Consider the following 25,751-nt stretch of genomic DNA (forward strand, 5'->3'; position numbering starts at 1 on the left):
TTTTTATATTGATGGAACCACGGAATGATTTCAAAACAAAAAAAATTTATATTATTGTAATGATTTTATTTGCATGACTTTGTAATTACATCATAAAATTGAAATTTAATTTTCGTAAATAATAACAATGTAATTTTGAAGCGATAATAATTTTGGTACATTAAAAGTGATAATCTTTTTGTGCTAATTCAAATAAAAATATATTTAATCTAAAATACAAATTCTTGCTTAAACGAATTAAATTTCTGGAGGAAATCCTATCCAGTCAGGTTTTTGATACGTCTTCCTGTCAAAACCTTCACCCAGAGCAGACCCTTTCCTCGGGTAGCCAGTAAAATAAATGGTTGTAGTGTTGGCCAGCCAGCCAGCCCACCATGAAAACGAGCCTGATGACGTGATGACACCGTCACACATTGAGATGAGACACATGTCAAAAGGGCCTCCATTCGAAGTTGAAAAAACGAATGCGGCTTTGTTTAGCGCCCTAGCAAAGTTTAATTTTTTAACAACTGAATTTACCCAGGCTTCATCCTCACTTGCAATAAAATATAAAATAAATTCTACATTTTTTGCCGTCCACAATTTGTAAAAATAATTTACTGTTGAATTTATGAAATTTTCATCCACAACTGCAAACCCTCTATTTCGATGAAACTTAATCAAAAAATCACCTCTCCTTATATGAATGCCAACGGTTGCTACATTCGAGCGGTTTTTAGCGCTTGTTTTTTTATGATGATCAATGAAGTTTTGTACTTTCGACTGAGTTTCATTGTAGAACGTGAAAATCATTTTCAGTTTCTTATCAATTTTTTCAACATACTTATAATTTTGAAAATAACCGCATAGAAGAATTATTTCTTTACTTTCCACTGTAGAATTTTTGTGAGGATTTTCGAAAATTGGATCGTAAACAAATGGACCAAATCTTTCTTTCAGAACGACGGTTTTATTCGCATCGTAGACAAATTCATTTGGGAGACGTTGAATAGATGAAGTGTTAAAATAATCATCCATCCATCCGTAAGGTATGTTTGTGGGTAGAATTGGATTTCGCCGGGTGTTCTGTGCTACAAACAGCAGACCAGCCAGTGCAAACATCAAGTTACCTGTTCTTCTGGAATTGAATGTACACGCGTCCAGGGAAGCGTATTTTGACCCGGGAGGTGTTACTGGGGAAGAATCTAAAAAGTTTCGTCCAACTTTGAAGTTTTCAGCGAAATAAACAGTAATAAGAAATATTAGTATTGTCGCGAGTGCCACAACGTAAACATATTTTATAATAAAAGACATTGGGTAAAAAAAACAAGATATTGAAATAAACTCATTAAAGCACAAATACCACAAAAAATTGTATTTATATTAAAATTTTATTATATAAATATATATATATATTTATTTATTTATTACCGAATTTTTAGCTTTTGGAAGTTTGCGATTGCGCTTTTCAATATTTTTAACAGTAATTTTGTACTACTTATGCAGAACATTTTTACTCAATGAAGGCCACCATCTTATCATCATCACAATCTTTGAAGAGCCATCAGCTTCATTACATGTACTACATTCTTTTTCTTCCTCTTCTTCTTTCTCTTCTTCTGAAGTTGGATAGCTTTCAACATAAGGAGGCTATCGGTGTTTATCTGAGTTTTTTTTCTAATTAAATTTTGCTTATTTGTATTTTAGTTTGATCTGTTGCGTTCGTTGTCAAATGCTGATGTTTATATCTCTTATGAATAATATTACGTTAAATTAATAACAAGAAGAAAAAGTTTCTCTTAGTTTATTATCATGCACCATCAGACGGCAAACAGGTATAATGTTTAAAGAGCCTGGTTCTCTTGTTCATCGAACGCAATTCATCGAAAATGAATTTGCGAGTTACGTTTGAAGCTTCCTTCAAACAAGTTACTCAAGAATCCTATCGACCAACGCATTAATCAATTATTATTAACAACCGGCGCCTTTGCTAGAATTAGCTTCTTTAAGAACGTGAGTGTTAACATTAGATTTCTTTATTTTACTTATTTGTTTCATTGAAAGCGTTTTTTATTACGAATAACAACTTCAGTTTTTATGTACTTTATGTTTTTAACTTCAATGGCTCTAATTTGTTTTTTTTTTATCAAGTTAGGTTATATTAAATAAAATTAACTAATTCTATTTTATTCTAGGAAGGAGTCTATTCAGTTTGGGATCCAAGAGAATCCGGGAAACCTTGCTGTGTATTTGTATTAAAAGTGAGGAAAACTTATTGTTTTAACGGACGGGTTTTAGCGGAAAACACCGTTTTTGACGAAAAATTGGTGTGATATAAAAAATGATTTTTTACCAGTGAAATTTTTTTTTCTTTTTCAACCAAACATCTTTCCCATTTCGTGATTATACTTTTATTATTTTTTAATTACCAACATTATCCAATCATTTTCATTGCCTCTATGATTGTTCATAACTTTTCATCCATCGTCACTCAACCCACACATTGTATACGTCAATTTTTCATTTATTTTTTAACAAAAACGATAAATCCTATTTGCATTTATTCTGTAAAAATTAAAATTTTTCATACTGGTTTTTTTCAGGCATATAACAACACATACAACGAGTACAATAATGATTGAAAGACTGGTAAAAAAATATTTGAATGAAAATCCGAGTTCCCGAAATTCTGTCAGATCATGTATTTTAAAAGTTACTATTATACTGATGTGAAATTTCTAAACAATCAAAACGTCGGAATAAATCAAACATTTGTATAAATAGCGTGTTGTTTTTAACGTAATTATTTTGTATGTGTGGAAGATTCATCTTAATTGAAAAATTTTATTAAAAAAGAAATGATATTATATTAATAAGTAAACAAAAACGTACCAAATAATGTAAATTTTATAAATTAGGAAAAAAATAATTGAATAAAACATTAAATGAAGGAATGCATGGAAACAATTGAAACAGTAATTGTTATTAGGAAACAAAGTTTATTTAAAATGACCAACTGAAATGAAATCTGAAACCGTAATCTGAAAACTGAAATCTGTATTTAATTCAATTTTCAAATTGTTCAATCTTTATTGTTACAAGTATGCATGAAGGTTGAATCCTGGAGCGAATCTTGAAGGAACACCAAACGTTTGGAGCACCTCGTTTTTTCCCCCCTACCATTATCAAGAATTTACTCAAATGTTTTAAATTCATCGTAGACGAAGCAAAATTTCATCCATACATTGAAATATTTATCCCGAGAGCAGCTTTTAAAATTTATTTATATTTTATTCACAAAACTATCCAGAGGGCCTAACAGACCACTTACCCAGACTAGTAAAAAGAAAATCGGATTTCCACAAAAAAACGTTAACTAACTACGTCTTATTGCATCTAACTTGAGTTTAACTAACAAGAAAATTACTGAAAATGATGATCACTTCTCTTGTGCATTTTTGTAGAAAAGCCAATGATGTGTGTTAAAATGTTCGTTCTCTGAGACCTTTAAAGCCAATTTGAACCTCATACGCCATCTGTGTATCTTGCTTCAAAATGTCCGCTCTTGACAGACAAAACGCTACTGTATCGAGCTACACTATCTGTTTTTAATATTGTTATTTTCATATTTATTAATGTAATTATAATTATAATATTAATAATTATTATTATTTATTATCATTGATATTGCAATTTTTATTTTTAATGTTATTTTTGTTTGCTATTATTTTTAATGTTATTTTTATTTGCTATTATTATAGTTCAATATCAATTGAATTTAAACAGCTGTGCAACACGGCTTGCCACGTGTTATTGAACGCTAACAAAAAAAATTTGCGATCTAAAATTAATTTAAGCTAAACAAATTGATGAATATATTTGTGGTTTTTGTCAGTTTAGCTCAGGACAATAACCTGAAAAAACAAATTATAAAACCGGTTGAAAGCATCAAAGTTCTTCAAGTATTACAATATACCAACTATATAACTTTTGAATTATTGAGTATATTTAAAAAATTTTCAGGATCAGGATTTTAAATTTGAAAAATGAAGTTTGCCATATTTGTGATAGTGACCATCATGTTGCTGGTTGCGGTCAGTTCCCAACTAGATGTCAATGTTGACAAGCGGAATACTGGAGGTTGGTCCGTAGTTACGATTGCAGATTATTTAAACTTACATAAGAATTTACACAATATAGGAAGTATTTATTAATTTGCTATTCAATGTAATTTGTTCTCGCTATTGATATATCATAGTGAAGCTGTTTTTAATAAAAATTGTATGGAGATAAATATTACAAATCATATGTTTAAAACAATTGTATGGAGCAAAATCTTTCGAACATGTTAAACTCGTTAGAAGATTGCTTTAATTTTATTCAAAGTGTTTCAAACAATCATTTAACAACCAATTGAACCATACACTCACCCACACTCATTCACTCACACACCTAACAAACACTACAAACACGTTCACACAGACACTACGCAGTCGATCACGCGTTCATTTATTTACATACACACACGCACACTTGCTTACTCACCTACCTATCAATCAACTCACCCTCAGAAGGCTGCCCACTCGGAAAGCCTTGCAGTCGAACCTGGTGGTGCAAAATCTTCCTCATCGAATGTGGCAAGTGCGTGTGCGACTGAAGATAAAAAGAGTTCTTGTTCAGATTGAAGCTTAATGCAATGCGGACATTGAAATAACAATTTATTCCCATTATAAATTATTTAATATTTTTCAAATTATAGTTATCATTTTTTTTGTGCTTCAACTACATAGTATAACTTACGGACCAAATGCATCAATTTCAATAGAAAATTGAAAATAATTTTGAACCTCTGTTCCTTCGTTGTCTTTTATTTTTAAATCCTGGTTCTGTACAAAACAACAAAAACACATGCGCGTAACAGCAAAAATTAACATTCAAAACACGTGTAGTTTTTAATTACTTTTAATGCCGCCCACAAAATTCAAAGACCCCAATGCACCTTTTTTTATGTACAGTCTTTCCGAGTGAGCGTTACAGCATTTGTGACATGGAAGTTTAACGGTAACTATCATAAATATCGAAACAACTGCTTCAGTTTGAGTTGCATAGTTAAAAAAGTTATGAGCTTATATTTACGTAAACAAAACGCATACGTAAATCGCAACTTATTCAGGTGAGTTATTCATTTATTCGTTTATTTAAATATTTCATTACACTATTCTGAATTATAGCTGGACATATAAAAAAATTTGTTCCAGTGTTTCTAGCAATTGTTTAAAACCAGTTTGAGAGTTTCCAGCTTACTTCTTTACTATGGAGGACGCACCTGCATTGTTTGTTGCCCGGCAGAAGACCTGGACAGTTCGTGCTTGTTGAATGAATCAAGGCGGACACCAGATCGAAGCAATCATCTGCGTTAGGAGTTGGCAAACTACAGCCCAGCAAGCCATTTTATGCGGCCCGCGATCGTTTGTACGCATTTTTAAAAAAAATGAAATGACCAAATAAGGTCGTCAGTCACAAATCAACTTCTGAACAACGGTCGATAAATTTACTTACATATGCGGCCCTCCAAAGATAAAATAGTTTTCAATGCGGCCCTCACAGCTGCAAAATGATTGCCCACCCCCGATCTACATACCTTCAAGTTTTTATACACAGCACTATAGTTTAATGATCTCAAAATATAGTTACCCATCAACTTGAATATTAGTTTAATCAATGTGTGTTTGTGTATATATATGTGTGTTTGTGTGATTGTGCGTGCGTGTGTGTGTCTGTGCGTGCGTGCGTGTGTGCGTGCGTGTGTGTGCGTGCGTGTGTGTGTTTGTGTGTTTGTGTGTGTGTATAATATATAATGTATTATATATTATTTTATTATTTATATAAGACATCTACAGCAAACACTTTCCAATGCAAGTATGACGGACAGCACAAGTGCATAAAGTATTCCATCTCTCACCCATAGTTGCATTACTGTGAACATCTACTAACTCGTTTTAGGCTAGACGCGTTTCGTCCCATGTTGGACAGGGACACCTCAGTGGCCCGAGTTAGAACAACAGCTTAGTTTTTTTTTATCTTAGGTTAAACTTTAACTTTAAAAAAGAGTAGTTTCATAAATAGATTAATAAAACATGCAGTTTTATTTTATTTATTTTTGTTATTCCATTTAACGCTATTTATGTGTACAGAAGAAATAAGGTTGAAGTTCTACCATTGTAAAAAGTTTAAAAATGGTAATCATGGAAATGAGGTTGGAAAAAAGGGATGAGAATTTTAGAAAATGTAGTTGTAGATGGAAAATCTGAAGAAAAAAGAGAATCATCCAAACAATCAGTTTATTTTAATTTCAGCTCGCCTCTACACCAAACATTAACTTCGATTGAAACACGTGTTAACCAACCTCAACAACATTCAAGGTGCAATAGATAAGAAAAGATCAATATCTATTTCAATTCTTAAATTGATTAAATTTATTTCAGCAATTTTATGATTTATTCAAAAATTTGCCGCATGTGTGTATGATACTTGGAGGATTAGACGAACTTTTTTTTAACCTCGTTGTCCATTCAGCTTTTTATTACTCGATGTCACTTGAATTATGACAAAGTGTTGTACAAGTTGCTGAATAGCAATTTGTACGTGGATTAACGGGAAAAATTTACCCAGAGATGAATAGCTACTAACTAGTAGTTACTAGTTAGTTAATTATGTAATTAGTAACAGCTACACACTAGTAGCTGAGCTGTAGCTTGCAACTACTTTTTCGAGTAGTTAATAACTACCATAGTTAACTACTTATTTAACTACTCAAACATTTATCACAGAATAAATAGATAAAAAGTACATCCCTACTATTTGTATTTGATATAATTATTTTCACTTCTGTTTTCACATACTTAGGTAGCCATGATCTGTAATCCTGGCTACCATTGTTACATAGGTACGCGTAGATGGATACCATGCTCTAAACATCTTGTCTTTCAGGTTTATAATTTAATATTCTCGCGTTTTTGTTTTTTAAATTTTTTTTCTATCAGTGTTCTGTGATATTTTAAACGGATATTTTATGTTAATATTATTTATATATAAATGAATAAATCGTGAATGACACAGTTTTATAAAATCGTTTACATTTATTGTTGTTGAAGACTCGTTCGTGCTTCAAGCATGAATCAGAAGATTATAAAAATTGCGAGCAGCTATGAGACGTCATACTTTTAGGTGTGTTTGCAATAAAACGGACGCAAAACATTTAATAAAATACCTCCCCAAATTTCATCTTCACAGTGTTGCAAATAAACTTAAATTTTAATATAATTTCAAAGTATTTCCGTGCTGCTGTATTTTTTAAGTTTGAGGAGAAAACAAATTGCGCCATACCTAGTTCTAATTCTATCTGTCTGAAATTCACGAAACCGTCACGCGAGTATGTAGCGTAAGCACATAGTTGCCGACGGGTTACATATAAAATCTTCATCAGCATTACCGCCAACGGATAACGTTTAACATTCGCCTGCCTTTGAACCCGTTACGATTAGTATTTCTCATCCTGGTATTATTACAACCTACTTGTTTATGCTTATAATTAGTCACATGTTGAATAACATTGAATGAATGCTGCTGGTCGCCAGAGTCGTTGTCAGATTTCTTCTGCTGTGGTTGTGGCTTAGATTTTTAAATAAAATGGAACTTAATAGAGAGATATTAAACAAAAAAACGCAATATTTTAGCAAAAGAGTCTTTATTTAGGCAGATTCAATTGTAAAATGTTTAATAAATCAGAAATAAATTTAATTAAAACCATTGAGAAAGTTTTGTTTGCTTCGATTTTTATAATTTAGCGAAAAAATTGTATTTACAATATACTATGAAAAATTACATATATATATTTATTTTAAAATTCATTTTTATATGCATTTTTAAAAATAAATAACAAGATATAAAATGCATGCATATGTACAATTCCTTCTAAAAAATACTATTCATCAAACACACATTGTTCACAAACTGTTCAATTCACGGATATACATAAAATATAATTTAATAAAGAACATGGTACAATTCAAAATTATTTACAATTAATTAAAATAAAATAAAACTAAAAATGAATTAGTTTTGGAAAAATGTTTCAATCGCAATTTTTCAGCTACGGATTCTGGGAAATTTTTGTCGAGTAATTGTGGCAGTTGGGAATGAATGGTTGGCTGCTTTGTGGTAGAATGTTTCCTGGATGATGGCAATTTTTCAGAAAGTCTGACGAGAAACGGTGGTGGTCATCATTGCCAACCGTGTTATTGTTGTTGTAAAAATCCTGGTTGGCGAAATATGATGAGGCATTTGTTGGGAAGGTTGGAAGTACAGATGGGTCGGTCGGATTCGTCGTGTCGGTAAATGATAATTTCTGTCGAAGCATCAAATCTTTTTGGTACATCAAATTTGTTGCTAAATTAAACTGCTGTAAATTAATCAACGAATTATCCGGCGTGTAGTTCCCAGTAGTAATATACGAATTGTTACCGAGTGGCGAATCGGTTTGATGCCGGTTACTGAAATACGGTGATGTGGAATTTTTGCGTTGTTTTGTAATTTTTGGCGACCATGCTTTGGGTTGTGAATTGAAGCAGAACGTGTGATAGCCACTGTCGTTCATGTCTGTTGGAAGTGGTGGCGAGAAGGATGGCGATGTGGCGCTGTTGAATGTCGTTCGTTGAATGGCTGGATGATAACATGTCGATGAGTTGTTGTGGATGTCGTAAACGTTCGAGTCTTTGTACAAGTTGGTGTAGTTTATGTTGTTGTTTACTGCAATATTACTGCAATTTTTAAGTATGTTGATTGTTGAACGCCTGTGGTTGCTGTTGTTGCTGATTGGAGTTGATGTTGTAAAAAATGGTGTGCAAGTAAAGTTATTTGTGGAGTTCTCAAATTTGGAGTAATTCATTTGATGTAGTTGTTGTTGTTGTTGTTGTTGATATGTTTGCGAAAGAGATTGCAGTTGAAAAAGTTGTTGATTTTGTAGTAGTTGCGGGCGTTGCATATCTATTTTTCTTCGTTTTGTTAGCGGTTGTTGTGTTGTTGGAGTTGTAAATGTTTCGGGCTCGTTGTGTTGGTAGCAGTATGTTCGCTTATTTTGATTTTGCGGCTGTGGTTGTTGTGGTTGCAGCTCTTGTAGCGGTTGATGATGTAGTAGTTGTAGTTGTTGAAATTGCTGTTGATGGTCCAGTTGATGATTATTTTCACTGACACCAATGTTGCCGTCATCATCGTCAGATGAAGAAGCACGTCTTTTTGGTTTACTTGTTCTTAAAATTAAAAAAAATAAATAAAATAACACTTTTTAATTTTTTTGGTTGAAAAATAATTTAAATTTTAATAAATTTTCTTATTTCATTAATTACAGTGAATCTTCACTTTAAAAATCCAACTTTAGTATAAAATTTCTAGACACCAAACATACCTTTTATCATTCTTCGTTTCCCTGAAACCTTTAGCGAATGGGTTGTGATGGATCTTCAACTTTGTGACCATCTCGTTCTGGTAGGCTGTGACAGCAATGAAGGAAGTTTGTTGGAATGTGAATGTATTGAATGGACTTCTGTGGAGACTTTGTAGGTCGTCAGTCTGAACTACGTGAATGCGTGGGGTGTACTTGTGCATTGTTGCCAGGATTATCTGTAGAAATTTGTGTAAAATTATTTTATATAATTGCAAGTTTAAAACTCTAGAAAGATGTGATTTGATGAAGATACAAAACTGTTCTGCATATCAACAGTGTCATTTCATTTACTGATTATTACACAAATTATTATTCAGAAAATAAAGGATCGCCATTTAAACTTACATGTCCATGTTGATCGGTCGTATTATTTGTGAGTTTCATCTTGTGGAATGACACGACCTGCCTCATCCAATGCTCCCCGCTTGTCGGAGAATCCCCGTGAACGAACATCCTCCCACAGCTCAGATCCGCTGCAGGTTCCGTTCTATCCGTTACCGACCATCGTCCGTTTGTGAACTTGTATCGGTTTCGATTGCACGGTACGATATCAAGTAGGAGAGCGTACTTGAGATTCGGTTTCAGACCGGTTAGTTTGACTTTAAGTGCTGGAAACATTCGGCGACCAGATTTCGTTACGATCATTTCGGTGCCAAGTTTTGAGAAACTGTTCCAGAGGTCGCAGTTTTCAAGTTCCAGTTTCATATTGTTGTTGTCGTGGTTTGAATGTTGTTGCTGTGAAAAATGTGGATCATGTTGTTGCTGTTGTTGAAGGTTCATAGCCACATCTTGTTGACGTTGTTGCTCTTGCTGCATCAATTGGTGGTCGTAGCAGCCGTTGTGAGTTGGAAGCGAGTAGTTGGATTGGTCATTGAAATCAACTTGAGTGGATGATGTCGTTGACAATGAAAGTTGCGACGTGAATAATGATGATGAAGATGTTTTAGGAAGATGAGCCATGCTGATTAACTGATTAACCAACTTCACAGTCTGCAAGTAAAATATCTATAAAAAATACTTAATATACGCGCAATCCCACTATTCTGTGATCAGCCTTTAAGGTGAGATTCACAACTAAAAAATTTTGAGACGTTGGTGATGCACTATCTGATTTGAACTGTTGATGTATCGATAGTATATGTGATGCTATGTCAATTCGAATTCTTATTTTTGAAAAGGAATTTGTCAAATCTTCAATTTTTCAAATTATTCAAACACATCAATAAGATTTAAAAAGCAGTTGTGAAATTAACAACAAGTGTGAAATTTTATCGCGAGAAACTGTTAACGAAAGTGTTAAATAGTAGGAATCTCCGACTTATATAAGCGACGGTTATCTTATGAATTTACGGTCAAAAAATTGTAAAGAAAATCAATTTGAATCTCTTTGATCAAATAGAGCATATGCAACCACACACATGTTCAGCGTATGTTTCAATATTCTAACTATAGCTGTCCAGTAACACACATTACGAGCCTGCTAATAAAACGCTTGGAATTCAATAAAATTTAGCGGGATCGTAATATTTTAATCACTGTTGATCACTAATTAATTAGGAACGTTAATTACATTTACAACTATTCAATATTCTGTAGTGATAAGCCATTGAATTCATGGGTTATATAAATTAATGATCGTAAAACGGCCGTAATAACGGGAATCAGTATTATAATAATGATTATTTTATTAGTATTTAAATATGTTAATATTTTATTCTATTGAATGTTTTCTTTTAATGAATTATTTAATCAAAAAAATTATCTCACACAAATTTCTGTAATGAAAATTTAACAAAATCAGTAGAGTGAAAATAATATAGAAACAATTACAGAGGCGATGAATGTTTTATTTAGCAATTTTATTTACTGAACTTTAGTGACAGTGACGATATTTGTACGGAATTTCAACTGTAATTTTTTGGTTTTGGTGAAAGAATTAGATGTGATTCAGCAACTCTTCTAATGTTCCGTGTCTCTTCAAATGTGATTTATAGAATTTATAATTGTATTTTTGATGAAACCACAAGGTAAATTCAGTCAAGATGTCGTCACCTTGTCTAGATCCGTCACTGCACATCGTAGCATGTGGTCATATTAATAGTGAATTATGTTCGGTCATTTTAGTGGTGGTTGAAATATTTTAACTGCTGGCTTAGCTACGGTAATTACGATGCTATTGAGAGGCTGATAAATTTAAATAATTTACCAAAAATATCGAAATAATATCAGTTACCAATTGGGTGTTCGTTTGTTTGTGTGATCGTGGGCCATGTACCCCCCCACCCTAAACCAAAGCGATTTAGGGTGGGGGGTAATGATTAACAGTGGGCACTATGTAACTGCTTGGGCATTTTGTTTCAGAATCACAACAAATTTCACAAATTATTTTGTTGTCATACCTTTCTGGTAGCAGAATGTTTGGCTGAGTAAAAAAGTCATTTGACAGAAAAGGAAACTACTGAATAAAAAACCGTTTTACGTAATGTGAGAGAATACTGTTCCATTGAACAAATTTGAAAATATCAATTGATGTTATGCACTTCATTCCAAAAATTATAGTTGAACTGAAATAAAACTAACATAATTTTGAAAATGAAAAAACCTGGAGACGTCGTTGAAAATATAACATAATTTCACGCTTCTTAACTGTGTATATCAGGGGTGGGCAAATTTTTTGCTGTGAGGGCCGCATTGAGAACTATTTTACCTTTGAAAGACCGCATATGTAAATTTGCAATTTTTTTCGACCCGGGGTAGAATTTTTTTTAAGATTTGTAGCTCCTTTTTTTGGTCTGGCTGACGACCTTTTATTGGTATGTTACAATTTTGATAAATCTTGTTATCTTGTTTAAAACAGTTATATCTATATTTCACACACAATATATTGAAGGTTAAAATATTTAAACATTAGACAAGATCTTACTGGTCGAGGCTGGCCATGGAATTTTATTATAAGAATTGAACAACACACATGAACTTACGGTCGACTGAGCTGGAAGCATTTATGCCATTTTTTTAATGAAGAGCAATCAATCTAAGTACAGTTAATGATTCATTGTTTGAAATTAAATGAATGAGTGACCAAAAGCCACTGTTAATTCCTAAGTAATGTCCAGGGAGATAATGATAGCCAGTTGGACGGTCAAAAATTCCTTTGGCTACCTGGCGATTAGTTGCACCTTATTTTATAGTCGTCGTTTATCGCTTTTCAATTGTTGTCATCTTCAATTTAGTTCGGACAAACATCATTTCAAACTTTTTCTACTTCTTCCTGGTTGATTTGTGTTACTGACTTTATAACTAGTTAAAAAGAAATGTCACAAAAGAGAAAGAATTATTAAAGAACAGAGAGTTTCATGATGAACCAGCAGTTGTTGAAAGTGCAGGCAAAATCCTCATCAATATCAGCCACAACCTCACAGCCACAGCCCACCACTACAACCACCTCATCTTCGTCACATTCCTCTTCTTCAAAAGTCAAATGCAAATTGTGCTGGGACCATGTCCCATTCAACAAGATGCACACACTCAACAGCTGCAAGTGCATCTTCTGCCATCAGGTCAGCTTAATATTCCTTATTTGATAATTAGTATTAAATTAAATATTAAATTAATAATATTTAATAATAATAAATATATATGATCATAATGACCATTGTGAATGAATGATGCAATGTATTTGTAATGAGGATGAAATAATAAATGAATGAATGGATGATTGAATGAATGTGGAATAAATAATCAATAAAATTTGGATAAATAATAAAATTAATAAATCATATAAATAAATGGAATGTAGTTGTAAGTAAAGTAAATTTATATTGTATTATTATTATTATATTATATTATAAATATATTATATATTATTAAATATACTAAATAATAATTCATTAAAATAAATATAACTTATAAAATATAAATACTGAATAATAATTCACTAGCATAGTATAGCTATTCATATTAATTAAATAATTTATATTTTAGTTGGCCCACCCTTGGTATAATCTGTAGTGTAATAAACTTGTGAGATCTATCTCATACTTATATTTAATTGCATTAGCTACAAATATTAAAATAGTTTCATGAGTTTAAAAGTTTTTATTTATATGCAGATAAGAAGACCAATTTTATGTTGATTAATTTGCTAATGGTAAAAATGTTAATGGTAGGAGCAGATTTGATGATAGTTAAAGGGTGAGGAGTCAGTAAGAGCGCATGTAATGTCTAATTTTTTGGTTATTATGTTTTAAAAGTTTTATAAAAATTTTATAAAATAGTCCAATAGTATTATGAAATGACAACTTGTTGGAGTTGTGATGGATTCAGAAAGTACAATATGATTAAAAACTCATTGCATAAAGCACATTACATGCTCTTCAGCCACTTATTAAAAGTTATTTAATACATACAATGCTCACCACATGCTACACACACTCATACACACACTTACACACACACTCATGCTCACACACACACACATGATGATGACACTCCACACATATACATAAAAACATGCACTCATACACTCCACAGACATACACACACACACACACACAGTGTTTGAAGGAGTACTTGACAGTATGCATCCAGGAAGGAAATGTGTACACCATTGAATGTCCAGATCGAGATTGTAAAGAACATGGAATCATACTACAGGATGAAGTAAGTAGTGTGTGTGTGTATGTGTGTGTGTATGTATGTGTGTGTGCGTGCGTGCGTGTGTGTGTGTGTGTGTTGTGCCTACGCTATATTTAATAAGGTGATTTAATTTTTATTAAAATTTTATACAATATATTGTGTGTGTATCATGTTTCTTTGTATGCTTACGTATGTCGTATGTCGTGTTCTATGCTTTCTTGTTTTGTAATTATTCACTTGCACCTGTCATATGCAGTGTGTGTACCTCATTCCATCAATTCGCTCTTTTATGATTTTAAATAACTTAATCGCCGTTAATATGAGAGAATTTTTTAACGCTGTAAAATTTTACCTGTTGATGTGTCAATTTGAATTTCTTTCAAATTGATTTGACGTGCCTGATGCATTGTTAGTCAGTACTCTAATGTAGTAATTCCTATTCACCAGGTTGCTAACCTTATTGGGTCAGATCTTTACAAGAAGTACAAGCAGTTAAGGTACCACAAAGGTTATAATACCGTACGCCTTTTTCATAATAATTTTCTTCTTAGCCATACTAGCGATCATATAATTATGATGTCTGTTTATAATCTGTGTGCTATGTTGCAGATGAATCTTCATCTGGCCTTAGCAAAATTACATGAGTAATGATTACAATGATGATTACAATGATGTAGCAACAACATTAAGACATACTCATTACATCAAATATGCTGCAGCATGTTATCATTAAACTGCTATGACATCATCACATTAAACTGTTATTACATCATCGCGTTAAACTGTTATCACATTGAACTGCTTTTTCGTATTGACTCGTACATTCTGAGCTGGTTTTGTTTTCATGAAATAGGATTAAAGTGGTGTTATCATTTCATCAGAGCGAGTTGTCACCTATCACCCACCACTATTTTTTACACTGTTTCTTCATTATTTTTTTTTCTGTTGAAACATCTCAATTACTGTGGTTTCATTGGGTTTTTTTTCATGTTTTTATTAATCTTGTGGTTAATTTTAGATTCGCTGCCCACAAACATATAAATCACGTTTGAAGTTGACTTTGTTTCAGTTTTGAAGAACTTTGAAGGTATCGTGAAAAAAATGAAATAATTTTATCCCATGTAATTGTATATTAACGATACAACATCACCAGCCAGCCATCTCAACTACCAACCATCCGACCAACCAACCATTCAACTTACCAACTAACCCCCCATCCAACCAACCAACCAACCAACCTTCCTACCAATCATGCAGACATCGACTTCAATCCAAATCGCAGCTTCTGTCCGATGAAGAATTGTGACATGGTGTGTGTGTTGGATAAGGAGGACTTCAGCAAGCAGGAAAAATTTACTAGTCGACCTATCTGGTGCCCCAAGGTTGTTTCTATTGCTTTGCTTATTTTGAAGTTTGTGTTTGTGTGTGTTTGTATATCTGTGTGTGTGAATTTTTATGTTTGCGCGTGTCTGTGTGTGTGTGTTCGTTTGTATGATTGTGTGTTTTTCTGTTTGTATATATGCGTATGTGTGTGTGTGTGTATTTGTGTGTATTTATATGCTTGTGCGTTTGTGTTGCTCTTCTGCATGTTTTATGTTATTGCATATTCGTTTGTAGGTTTAATTTGGATTTCATAATTATTTACATTTTCCACTGTTTCTATGGCATGTTTGTAAGCATTCATATTTGTCCTTATGTTTCGATTGTTGGGTCTTTAACTTTGTTTCAAATTTGTTCCCTAGAATGAATAAGTTGTCTTAATTACTTACGTGACTTTTGTATCTATGTCAGTTTATGTTTGTATGTGTCCCTGCCTGCCTTCATGTTTCCGTAATCCATGCATAATCTCTTCATTGTTGTACTGCTGGGCTGTTTATCTGATTGGTGGGTAGTTTGTGTGTATTTCTCTATATGTTTGTGTGTTTCTATCTGCATGTTTGTGTGTGTTCTATCTGCATGTTTGTGTGTATCTATTTATATGTTTGTGTGTGTTCTATCTGCATGTTTGTGTGTATCTATTAATATGTTTATGTTTTTCTATCTGCATGTTTGTGTGTTTCTATCTATATGTTTATGTGTTTCTATCCGCATGTTTGTGTGTTTGTGGCCACTCCAGTTGATGCACTCTCTCTTATTTTGACCGTTCTCTTTTCTCTTGTTACTCTTCAACACGTGGATCTCATGCTGCTGCAAATGTTGGATATCTGGCGAAATGTATTGTTCATCAAGTTTGCGACATGTTACTCAAATTTGGTGTTGTGCTTTTCCAAAACTGGACAATGAATATAAATGTCCAACCAACGACCAATGCTTTATTTACTATCTTCTGTCTATTTACTACCTTTAAAAATATTTATAATTTTTTATAATTTTTTCGAAATTATTTTTACGAGCAGTGTGACTTTGTGTTCTGCATCTTATGCAAGGAAACCTGGCATCCGGGCTGTTCGTGTGTTGAAAACATCAAAGTTCTTCAGAAGAAAGCCATGTTTGATGGGTTGGTGTATTTGATTAACATGTCCGACTGTTTGCTGTCTGTCTGTTTGTTTGTTTGTCTGTATGTCTGTCTGTTTGTCAGTCTGTCTGTCTAGGTCTTTTTACTTTTTTGTCTTGTTCCTAAGTCTGAATTGTTATTTTGTTGGTCTCTTTAGGATAAGTTGGTTTTTATGACGTGTATGCTTTGTTTTTTCTGTTAATGTTAAATTATTTTTGTGGTGCTGTAAGGTGGAAGTTTTTTTTCTTAATTTGACATTTGAGAGACCAATATATATATATCGTTATTATGTCAGTGTGATAGAGAGGAGTATTCACATTTGTGGCATGTTTATCTTGTTACCTTAGCATATTTTTGTCTGTGCTATTGTAGTTATGTTGTTACATGTGTGTGCTGTACAAACAAACATGATCATTGTCAGGATCCGGTATGACGACTCCGAGAATGCGACGATAAAGAGGTGCCCCTTCTGCTTCTTGCCCATCGAGAGAGATGGGGGCTGTGCTCAGATCAAGTGCAAAAAGTGCAACCACATCTTCTGCTGGTTCTGTCTCACGTGTCTCGATGTTAGTGTTGTTGGCCTCTTGTTTTGTTAATGTTATGTGTTGTTGTCATTCGTGTTAGTGCTGCATGTTTGGTTGTCGTTATGTGTTGTTGTCATGTTATTGCTGCCCAATACTCATGGTTACATTGTTGTTGTAATGTTACTGCTGTGTGTTGTTCATCGTTGCATGTGGTCTAGATGTTGCTGTTGATTGGGCTCTGTAGAGTTGTTATAGTTTATATGCTACTCTGTTTGTTAATTGCAACTCTGGTTATACGACCATTACGTTATTTACTTATCTACCATAGGCTGGTGGAAATATTCTGATCTTAATTGTATTAATTAATTAATGCACTCATGTTTTAATGACACGAGTAACGATATTGCTTCGTTTATCGTAATGGAACTGAAATGTTATCTCTTTTGATCTATTGAATATATACGACTTTATAAACATGTTAAAAACGAATGACTGATTGAGTTTGAAAATAGAAACTCATTACTACTGCCCCAATGTTGTTTTGTTGATTATTTGACTGTACCCACAGAGTGATGCCTTATTCCTTCATTACGAGAGAGGAAGTTGTAAGAACAAGTTGGGACACTCCAGGGCCTCCATCATCCTACACAGATTTCAGGTGGTTGCTGCTGTTTTGTCATGTTAACGATGGTCTTCACATTCGTTTGGCAATTTTTGTTGCTGGTTTTTTTTTTTTTTTTGGAAGATCATTTGTTTGGTATTTCTAATTTTTTTAACTATATTCTGTAATGTTTCATAACTTATTTCGAGAAGCTTTCAAGTGTTGCCCTCTAGATTTCAAATAATATCTCTAATAAACTATAATGCCGGTATTTTTTCGAATCAAAAGTTTTAAGGTTAGAGTTTGATGGGTCCTTTCTTCTCTTCTTATTTCAACTGAATTTATATTTTTGTATCTTGAATCGTGTCCATCATTAAGTCTGTAAAATGTTTGTTATTGTTGTTAGAAATTTCGTAAAAAGCATTTTGCCACTCTTAATAGTGCTAACTATACTTGAGGTTCCTAATGATCCTGTTCCATTATATTATATTATAGCACTGAAAAGTGTGCATGAAAAGGAAATACGGGATTTTAAATTTTGAATTTGATAAACCCCGATTTCTTGAGCCTGGTAGCAAACAATTTCATATTTGAGGTTCCAAAAGCAAAAAACTTCTACAGTCAACATCTAGTTGAGTTTAACGAACGAACGACCAAATTTGTATTTAATGCAAATTTGTCAATCTCAACATGTGATGTAGCATATGGTGTCGGTTTAGTTTTAGGTACAATCCCATCTTTCAAATTTTATAGGGAAAGTTCTTAAATACTTGATATATTAAAGATGCGACGAATATTATCAGAAATAGATCCGTGATTAATAAATAGCTGAGGTGCTAACATTTCTGGTAGTTTGCCTAATAAATGTTTGGCTGCTCAGACTATTGAATAAATATATTTAATAATATATTGTCATTTATTTTTATTCGAAATTTTAAATAAATAAATTTCGAGTTAAATAAACTTGTATATTTAAAGCTGTTTCTTACTTTATTACAATTGTAAAGGTGACTGCAACTGCTATACAATATTGTAATATATTTTATATGTTATAAGTTTTATAACGTTAATTGAATCTGTCATAGGGATGGAGTTTTAGTTTTGCCAGAAGAAAACATCCTTGATTTTAAATCCGCGTAAAGTTTTAAATTTTAAGTACACATGTAACATGCGACTTTGATTCTGGATACCGCGGATTTCAAATTACTTCACCTCATATCATTATGCAGCTGCCACATCACATAACTGCATAGTGACAGGGAATGAGACGAGTCCAAAAACTTGAGATCCGTGGTATTTGGATCCGGATCCGAACCTTGATGATGGATCCGAAACCAATTTGCATACGATCCTAAAACCAAAAATGCTGTTTCAAAACGAAAAAGTTTACAAAAAATAAAATTTGTTTCTGTGATTAATAAACTCGCGGCAGTTTTAGCTGAAACATATTGTTAGGACATCGGATTCGGAACCGTCGCATTCCTAATAGTGACTGACCATCATCACATCACACACAATGCATGACCAGGTAGTGACCATCTTCACGGGCATCGGGCTTCTCATGTTGATGGCATCTCCGGTCATCCTCATCGCAGCTCCCTGCATCGTCTGCTGCAAGATCAAGTCCATCAGGCAGAAGAAGCACTCGCAGCAGCTGAACTCCAAACGCAACAACATGGCGGACATCATTGCTGGCTTCAATGATGTGCTCAGTGAGGGCGTGCCCCACGACCTGGATGGTGGGTCCGAGGGCGAGGTCGTTGAGAAGTTAATCTCCAGCAATAGTCTTAGTAATGGTGGTGGTGATCATCGCGATGTTGGTGAAAGCAAAGTTATTGGTGAAGTAATTATGGGTGATGATCACGTTGAGATTGAGGCTAATGAAGTCGCCAGTGCAGCTGATGCAGCAGCTGCAGCAGTGGTAAACGATTCTTTCGTTGAAACTATAACCCACGATCCGATATGATGTAATATGATCACGCATTCCAACTTAGTGACGCAATACGATGTATGTTTGTGTTTCAAGTGTTTGTACGTGTGAATATTTTTCAATTAACCATTCCAAACTTGTTTCAATGTTGTTCATCACAAACGTTTTATGCAAATTATTTTCATCTACGCATCGTTTGATTGCCTCAGTCATTGGCAACACTTTTATCTGTGATTAGTTCTCCTAATTATAAACGAGTCAATGAATTATTATTTCTTGCAAATAATTTCTTCTATTGAGTCAGCAAGGTCATCATTTTTCATCTGTTTATCATTTTAAATTCACAATTAAAATTATATATTTTGTTGTCTGACATTCTAAAGCTCGCATTTGTTAAATTGCATCCAAGTGTATTCATTCCAAGAATGAACAAAAACATTCCCAAAGCAAGCTAGTTGGATCTTTATGTTTGCATTTGTTTGTTCATGTTTGTGTAAATCAAACCCACCTATTTTTTTAGTTATATAGTTTACCTCAATTTTTTATTTTATTAAACTTTTTTCAATTTTTCGTATTCGTTAGTTGCAATTTGGCTACCTAATGCTTGGATCTTGAGCTCTTTATCCGCAGCTTCAATCTTTCATTTTTCCTTGGAAGATATTGGAGATGCTGGCGACTTCATTTGCCTCGATCTCAACATGGAGAAGAGGGATTATGTTTGTAGAACATTCCATCGAGTTTGTCATCTTCCGAGTTTATCCCGATTTGATGTTTTGCAATTGAGATGTAATTGTCAAACTGAATGTTTCTTTCACTCTTAATTTTATTTCAAATTGTATTTCTGAAAAATTTAGGTGGTTGTATTGGCTCCAGTATTTATTATGCAAAAATTTGTGTTACATATTAAGTTTATCAGGTTGAAGTTGATAATATTTCCGACTTGAGTGAGAGCATTTAGAATGTTGTTCAAATTTCATTCTATTTTTAAGATTGTAATGGTCAGAGATTCTCTGGCCTTCATCATTTTCTCCTTCTGACCAAAAATTGTCGCCAGTCTATAAAAGCAAAGTTGGTATTTTATGGCCCCCCATCAAGGTTGCTTTTAAAATCTAGCCTGGCCCACCCAATCAACGTTGTCTTGATCCGCTCTAATTTATTGCTATTATATGGAAGAGAGGTTGTATTTGGTTTCAACTTCCTTAATCTTAAAAGTACTCCACATCGCAACATGCTTGCATTCTGTCGCGTGTTTTTATATCGTGAGTTACGGCCAAACAATCGTTTACTTGTTAAGAAAAAACTTTTCAATTTGATGATTTCATTCAAGTTTGTCACATTGTTTAACGTGCAGTTCTTTATATTCTTCATGCTTCAATTCTTGTTGCTTCCCTCACGTTCAATTGAAATTTTTTTGAATTATTGCAATCGGAATGTTGTAATTTTTATATTTACTGCTTCATTTTTTTCAAAATTTAGTGGGCAGATTTTGAATTTTCTAAGATGAAATATCATTTTTCGGAATCTTTGTTTCTTTGATTTGGCTCGTGAAGCATTTAAAAAAAATTACTCAAACGACTTCAACAGCTTTCCATCACTTTTTTTTATAATATCTCAATTTGATAAAAAAGAACGTGAAATGAATGATACTACATGAATTTTAAACTGAATTTTTTTTTCTGAATATTCATCCGTGAAAGTGTTTGTGAATTGAATGGTGTACATTTTCATCTTTTTTAACTCATCTAATACTATTCCTTATCTCTGCAGCGTTGTTTCACAAAAAGTTCCATACCCCTTGGTGCACTTCTCATAGCTTCCTCATGTAGATTTTCATTATATTTATTTTTATGGTATGCTAATATAACCTTTCGAAATATTCCTAAATATTTGAACGTAATAGTATTTCTTTATTATGGAACTAATCTACATTTTTAGTTATTCGTATTTTAGTTTTTTTTTCAAATGTACGTTAGAGCATTAACGATTGTCTATTTTCAAAACTTTTTCTTGCTTTTTCACGTGGTTAAGTTCACCTGTTTATTCGGATTTTTCTATTTTTTTTTTTATTGAATGTTTATTTTTATAATTTTATATCGACACTTCAAGTTTCTGAAGTGTGACTGATTTGTTGTGATGATTGTTTACGCTCCGTTCTGTATGCAGATTATTATGTTTATTTGCTGTTTCGCAGTTTTATTCATTAAATTCTTTCACGTAAATAAAATTTTTTTTGTTTATCACCGATATTTGGGTGATCGTCGGTTTTTACCTTATCAATCGTTTAATATTCAAACTGAAATATAGTGGGATCATTAATATTGATTAGATTAAATATTCAGATATTTTAAAATGTTTTAATTTCCATACTTTTTCTTATATTTTCTTTAATTTATCATTACCATCAGATTCTACCTATTTCTTTAAAATTATGTATGTGGACGGTGCCGTGAATTAACTGAGTTGAATGTCAGACACATTTAGTTTATTCGTTACGATTCATTTAAGGTTTCCATTCATAAGTGATTCGTGCGGAAAAACAAAAGACCAAATTATAATAGCTTGCTATATTATAATATAAATTGTAGTTTATTATAATTATATTGTTTACAACATGATCTTATAAAAATGGAAAGCTGTTAAATGATGATTTAAATCAAAGACTTGAATAAATAACGTTGGAGAATAATATTTAATGTTAAATTTTTTGTTAACGCGATAATAGTTTTATACAAATATAAGTGCGGGATTCTTGTGTGATTTCATTGGATGAAATGTATTGTAATGTGTCCATAAGTTTGTATTTGTGTATATATTTTTTCTGCTTAATTGTAGCGGGAAATGAATTGACAGATGATAGAAAAATTTAACTCACAAAACCAACTATATATAACGCTGTAATGTGTCGCTTGTTACAACTCCTTGTGATTTTCATTCTATAAACTAAACTCCCTCTTAAAGTCAATAATAACTCTGGTCTACATATGAAAATAAATTTTCTACTGGCTTGAATATTTTTGCTGGTTTTATATATTTGAGTGATGCTGGCTTCAAATTTAAAATCAGAAATTATGTAATATGTCAATTTTTCGTACAAACAACAATTCTTTTGTCGAGCTCTCTACCAAATTGACATTGATGTACTATAAGAAATTTTTCATATTGAATCAATTAGTTACATCTTGGATTGTTAAAATTTGTAAAATTTTAATTAGATACAATGTAACAACTTAACAAATAAAATTTATCTATAGTTTCATTTATTTATTTTTTCTATAAAACGAATCTGTCCATTGAAACAATTAAATTCAATTAATAGGATGGAAGTTTTTCTATTTTGATTTTTTTTAATATTTTTTATTAGGCTTTTCACGCTGTACAGTGTACACACTAAAAGCAGTCTGCTATCACTCTTATGTCCCATCTGTCTTGCTATCTACGCTCATTGTTTTGATGTCTTGGTGGAAACGTCCTTCTTCACCCATGGCTCCCAGGTTTGATGGGAAGTCATGTGAGTGGCTATGAAGAGAATGCAATTTTACGCTCATGTTTGCTGCCAGTTTTTGAAAAGTCATCAACAAATTCTCCGCTAAAAGATTTGATCTTAAATGTGTCGCTAATTGGCCACTTTTTTTAAATTTTCCACTTTTGATCGTCTTTCCTATAAGCACAAAAACAAGGAAACTTTGTGTATCCGCTTTGTTGTCCTAGGAGCAGGGGTTGTATCCGCTTTGTTGTCCTAGGAGCAGGGGTTTAACTTTTAGGTCTCCACATAAAAACCAGCAATGCTCGTTATATTTTATTTATCGTAATATGTCTTTTATAGGTTCATTTGTTATCTGTATCGTTAATTTCTCAAAGCATTATCTATTCACTTATCAATGGTTATATCGATTCGTTTTTTTTTTTCATTTCTTGCAAAAAGTAGACGTGACTAATAAAATGGATATGATTTTTGGAATCAGCACACCAAAATACATAAAGATCACATGCTACATGGCAGTCAGCAAAATTGACTAGCGTAATAGTCAATGTTGTCTAATACACATATTTTCATATTCCTGAAACCAAATTTGAACATTTGAAAACTGATTTTGATCTGGACGCCAGGAAGAAAAACGCTTTCTTTTGTCTGTCAACTATATTTGAGGTGTCGTGTTATTGCTTGTGTCTGTGTGTATGTGAGTGGTGTGTATGTTTGTGATTTAAACAATGGCTAAACTCGTGGTGCATTTCATATATTTATATTTGGATATTTTATTTAATTAATAATTAATTTAATTAAGTTAAATAATTAAATTATTTAACTTAATTATTATTATGTTATTAATTAAATAACATAATAATATCAACATGATGAATACAATTCTTCTTTTTTTAAATGTTTAAGTATCGGTAAATTACACGTTGTGAAAGTCGAGTTCTATTTATTTTGATCGATTTTTTTACATTGTTTATATTTTTGGGTCATTAATTAGATAATTAATTCATTTTGTATTTAGTAAGTTTAATTACCTATTTTATTCTAATTTGAAGTCATGTTCGAACACCGCAACTTTTCGTGTGCGTCAACACCTGCATTTTATTTTCTTTTCCTTAATTTTACTTTATATTCTCCATAAATTAAAAGAAATAAATCTGCAAACATTCTTTATGATTATTGTTATAACCGAAACAAATTTTTCGTCTGCTCATTATTTGCAAGTTATATGACAGAATTACGAATTTATATCATTTGAATGATTAGAATGTTGAATCGATAAATGTTAATAGAGAAATAAAGATTGCAGTTTGAAAAATTCTAGTGCCTTCTTCATACAATCATTTATATTGTAGTCGACAACAGATGTTCTTTCAGCGTAGCGGAATTATTGTGCAGATAGCACATGACTCATGGATGGGTTAGCCATGTTAGCCGTAAATAACTTTAGTTTTTCACCTGTTTTACAACACGTCAAGATATCTGCAAAATATGTTTGTGTTTGTTTCGGAATGAAACGAAACGTTGCAAAACAGTAGCACAAACGTGGAAGTGTTCCAATTGTGTGATACAAAAAAATGCAGTTTCACTTACAACACAACGTTTGTTTTCTTTATCCAAAAACTTTCTCAACTGTTCTAAATCATCATCCAACTCCTCCGCAATTGTCCCGCCCATGTTAAATTTTGTCGAACTTCTTCGTCTGCCTTTTTGTATATTAAATTTTCTATCTGGATTTCGTGGAGTTTTTTTCTGAAATAAATGTATACGTTGCTATCATTTTAGTCAGCCTGCGACATGCAAGTCAATTTGATTCGCTTCTTAGTGAACTTCGCTTCGCTTTATTTTTATTACTTTTAACTAAAGTTTCATAGAATTATTCGATTTAATTGTCACTAAGTAACAAATTATTTAAAGCTTCTTAATAAGTTGATATTCTGTAATGAAAATTTGCTAATATATTTCAATGTATGAAACAAATTGTGGTCAACAAAATTCAAGCAGGAACAACTAGCTACTCGACAAACGTTTTTCCTGTTTCCCGAACATTGAATTGCAAAATTTTGCGGCATTCCCATATTTTGCCATTTGTTCAAATGTTTTAAAACTGAGTTCTACTTGCAATTCAAAAATATTCGCAATTTGAAAATGTCTCAAATGAATGTAGTTGCCCCCTATGGCATCGCACAAGAAAATCTCACTTCATCAACAACGACGGGTACCATGATGTCCGTTTTACTGAACCTTGTCATCTGCATAACGTCTGTTTTGGATTCACGCATTGAAGTATCATTGTTCCTTTGTTGGTCGTTAGAATAATTAAAAACTGTTGGTATGCAGTTACCTTTGTCAATCTTAGTACTTATTAAAATTAGTTTTTTAAATTTTTTTCTCTGAATTTATTTTCAAACAATTTTCCCTAGAGGGTATATATTCAAATGAAAATAAGTTAATTTTTATTTAAACTGACAAGGTATTATCATTGATTCAAGCTGTATAAATAGATTAATGAAATAATAAATTTATCTAATGAACCAATAAATGAATGAAAGAACAAATGAGAAAACTTACGAAGTGTTTGTCGTGGAGCCAAAGAAACTCTTCT

At 32.5% G+C, this 25,751-nt stretch overlaps 5 protein-coding genes across 5 annotated transcripts; 2 read left to right on the plus strand and 3 right to left on the minus strand.

Annotated features, from left to right (window-relative positions):
- Positions 1-237: 237 nt before the first annotated feature.
- HELRODRAFT_173990 (hypothetical protein) lies at positions 238-1,293 on the minus strand (the record flags this gene model as incomplete). Its single annotated transcript, XM_009020551.1, has 1 exon — positions 238-1,293. The coding sequence occupies one exon, from the start codon at positions 1,291-1,293 to the stop codon at positions 238-240; it is 1,056 nt and encodes a 351-aa protein (XP_009018799.1).
- Positions 1,294-4,025: 2,732 nt separating this feature from the next.
- HELRODRAFT_173991 (hypothetical protein) lies at positions 4,026-7,190 on the plus strand (the record flags this gene model as incomplete). The annotated part of the gene is made up of 5 exons (XM_009020552.1): positions 4,026-4,119; positions 4,551-4,620; positions 5,983-6,031; positions 6,886-6,969; positions 7,134-7,190. 5 exons carry the CDS (start codon positions 4,026-4,028, stop codon positions 7,188-7,190), a joined length of 354 nt encoding a protein of 117 aa, XP_009018800.1.
- Positions 7,191-9,411: 2,221 nt separating this feature from the next.
- On the minus strand, positions 9,412-10,186 carry HELRODRAFT_80725 (hypothetical protein; the record flags this gene model as incomplete). Its single annotated transcript, XM_009020553.1, has 2 exons — positions 9,412-9,657; positions 9,827-10,186. The coding sequence occupies 2 exons, from the start codon at positions 10,184-10,186 to the stop codon at positions 9,412-9,414; spliced, it is 606 nt and encodes a 201-aa protein (XP_009018801.1).
- A 2,519-nt stretch (positions 10,187-12,705) lies between these two features.
- On the plus strand, positions 12,706-19,704 carry HELRODRAFT_112427 (hypothetical protein; the record flags this gene model as incomplete). The annotated part of the gene is made up of 8 exons (XM_009020554.1): positions 12,706-13,041; positions 14,039-14,143; positions 14,567-14,627; positions 15,377-15,501; positions 16,516-16,616; positions 17,035-17,179; positions 17,706-17,798; positions 19,267-19,704. Exons 1-8 carry the CDS (start codon positions 12,838-12,840, stop codon positions 19,702-19,704), a joined length of 1,272 nt encoding a protein of 423 aa, XP_009018802.1. The 5' UTR covers positions 12,706-12,837.
- Positions 19,705-23,078: 3,374 nt separating this feature from the next.
- On the minus strand, positions 23,079-25,234 carry HELRODRAFT_173995 (hypothetical protein; the record flags this gene model as incomplete). Its single annotated transcript, XM_009020555.1, has 3 exons — positions 23,079-23,372; positions 24,692-24,852; positions 25,174-25,234. 3 exons carry the CDS (start codon positions 25,232-25,234, stop codon positions 23,079-23,081), a joined length of 516 nt encoding a protein of 171 aa, XP_009018803.1.
- Positions 25,235-25,751: the final 517 nt, after the last annotated feature.

This window comes from Helobdella robusta (assembly GCF_000326865.2).
Source record: "Helobdella robusta unplaced genomic scaffold HELROscaffold_28, whole genome shotgun sequence".
NCBI lineage: Eukaryota > Metazoa > Annelida > Clitellata > Rhynchobdellida > Glossiphoniidae > Helobdella > Helobdella robusta.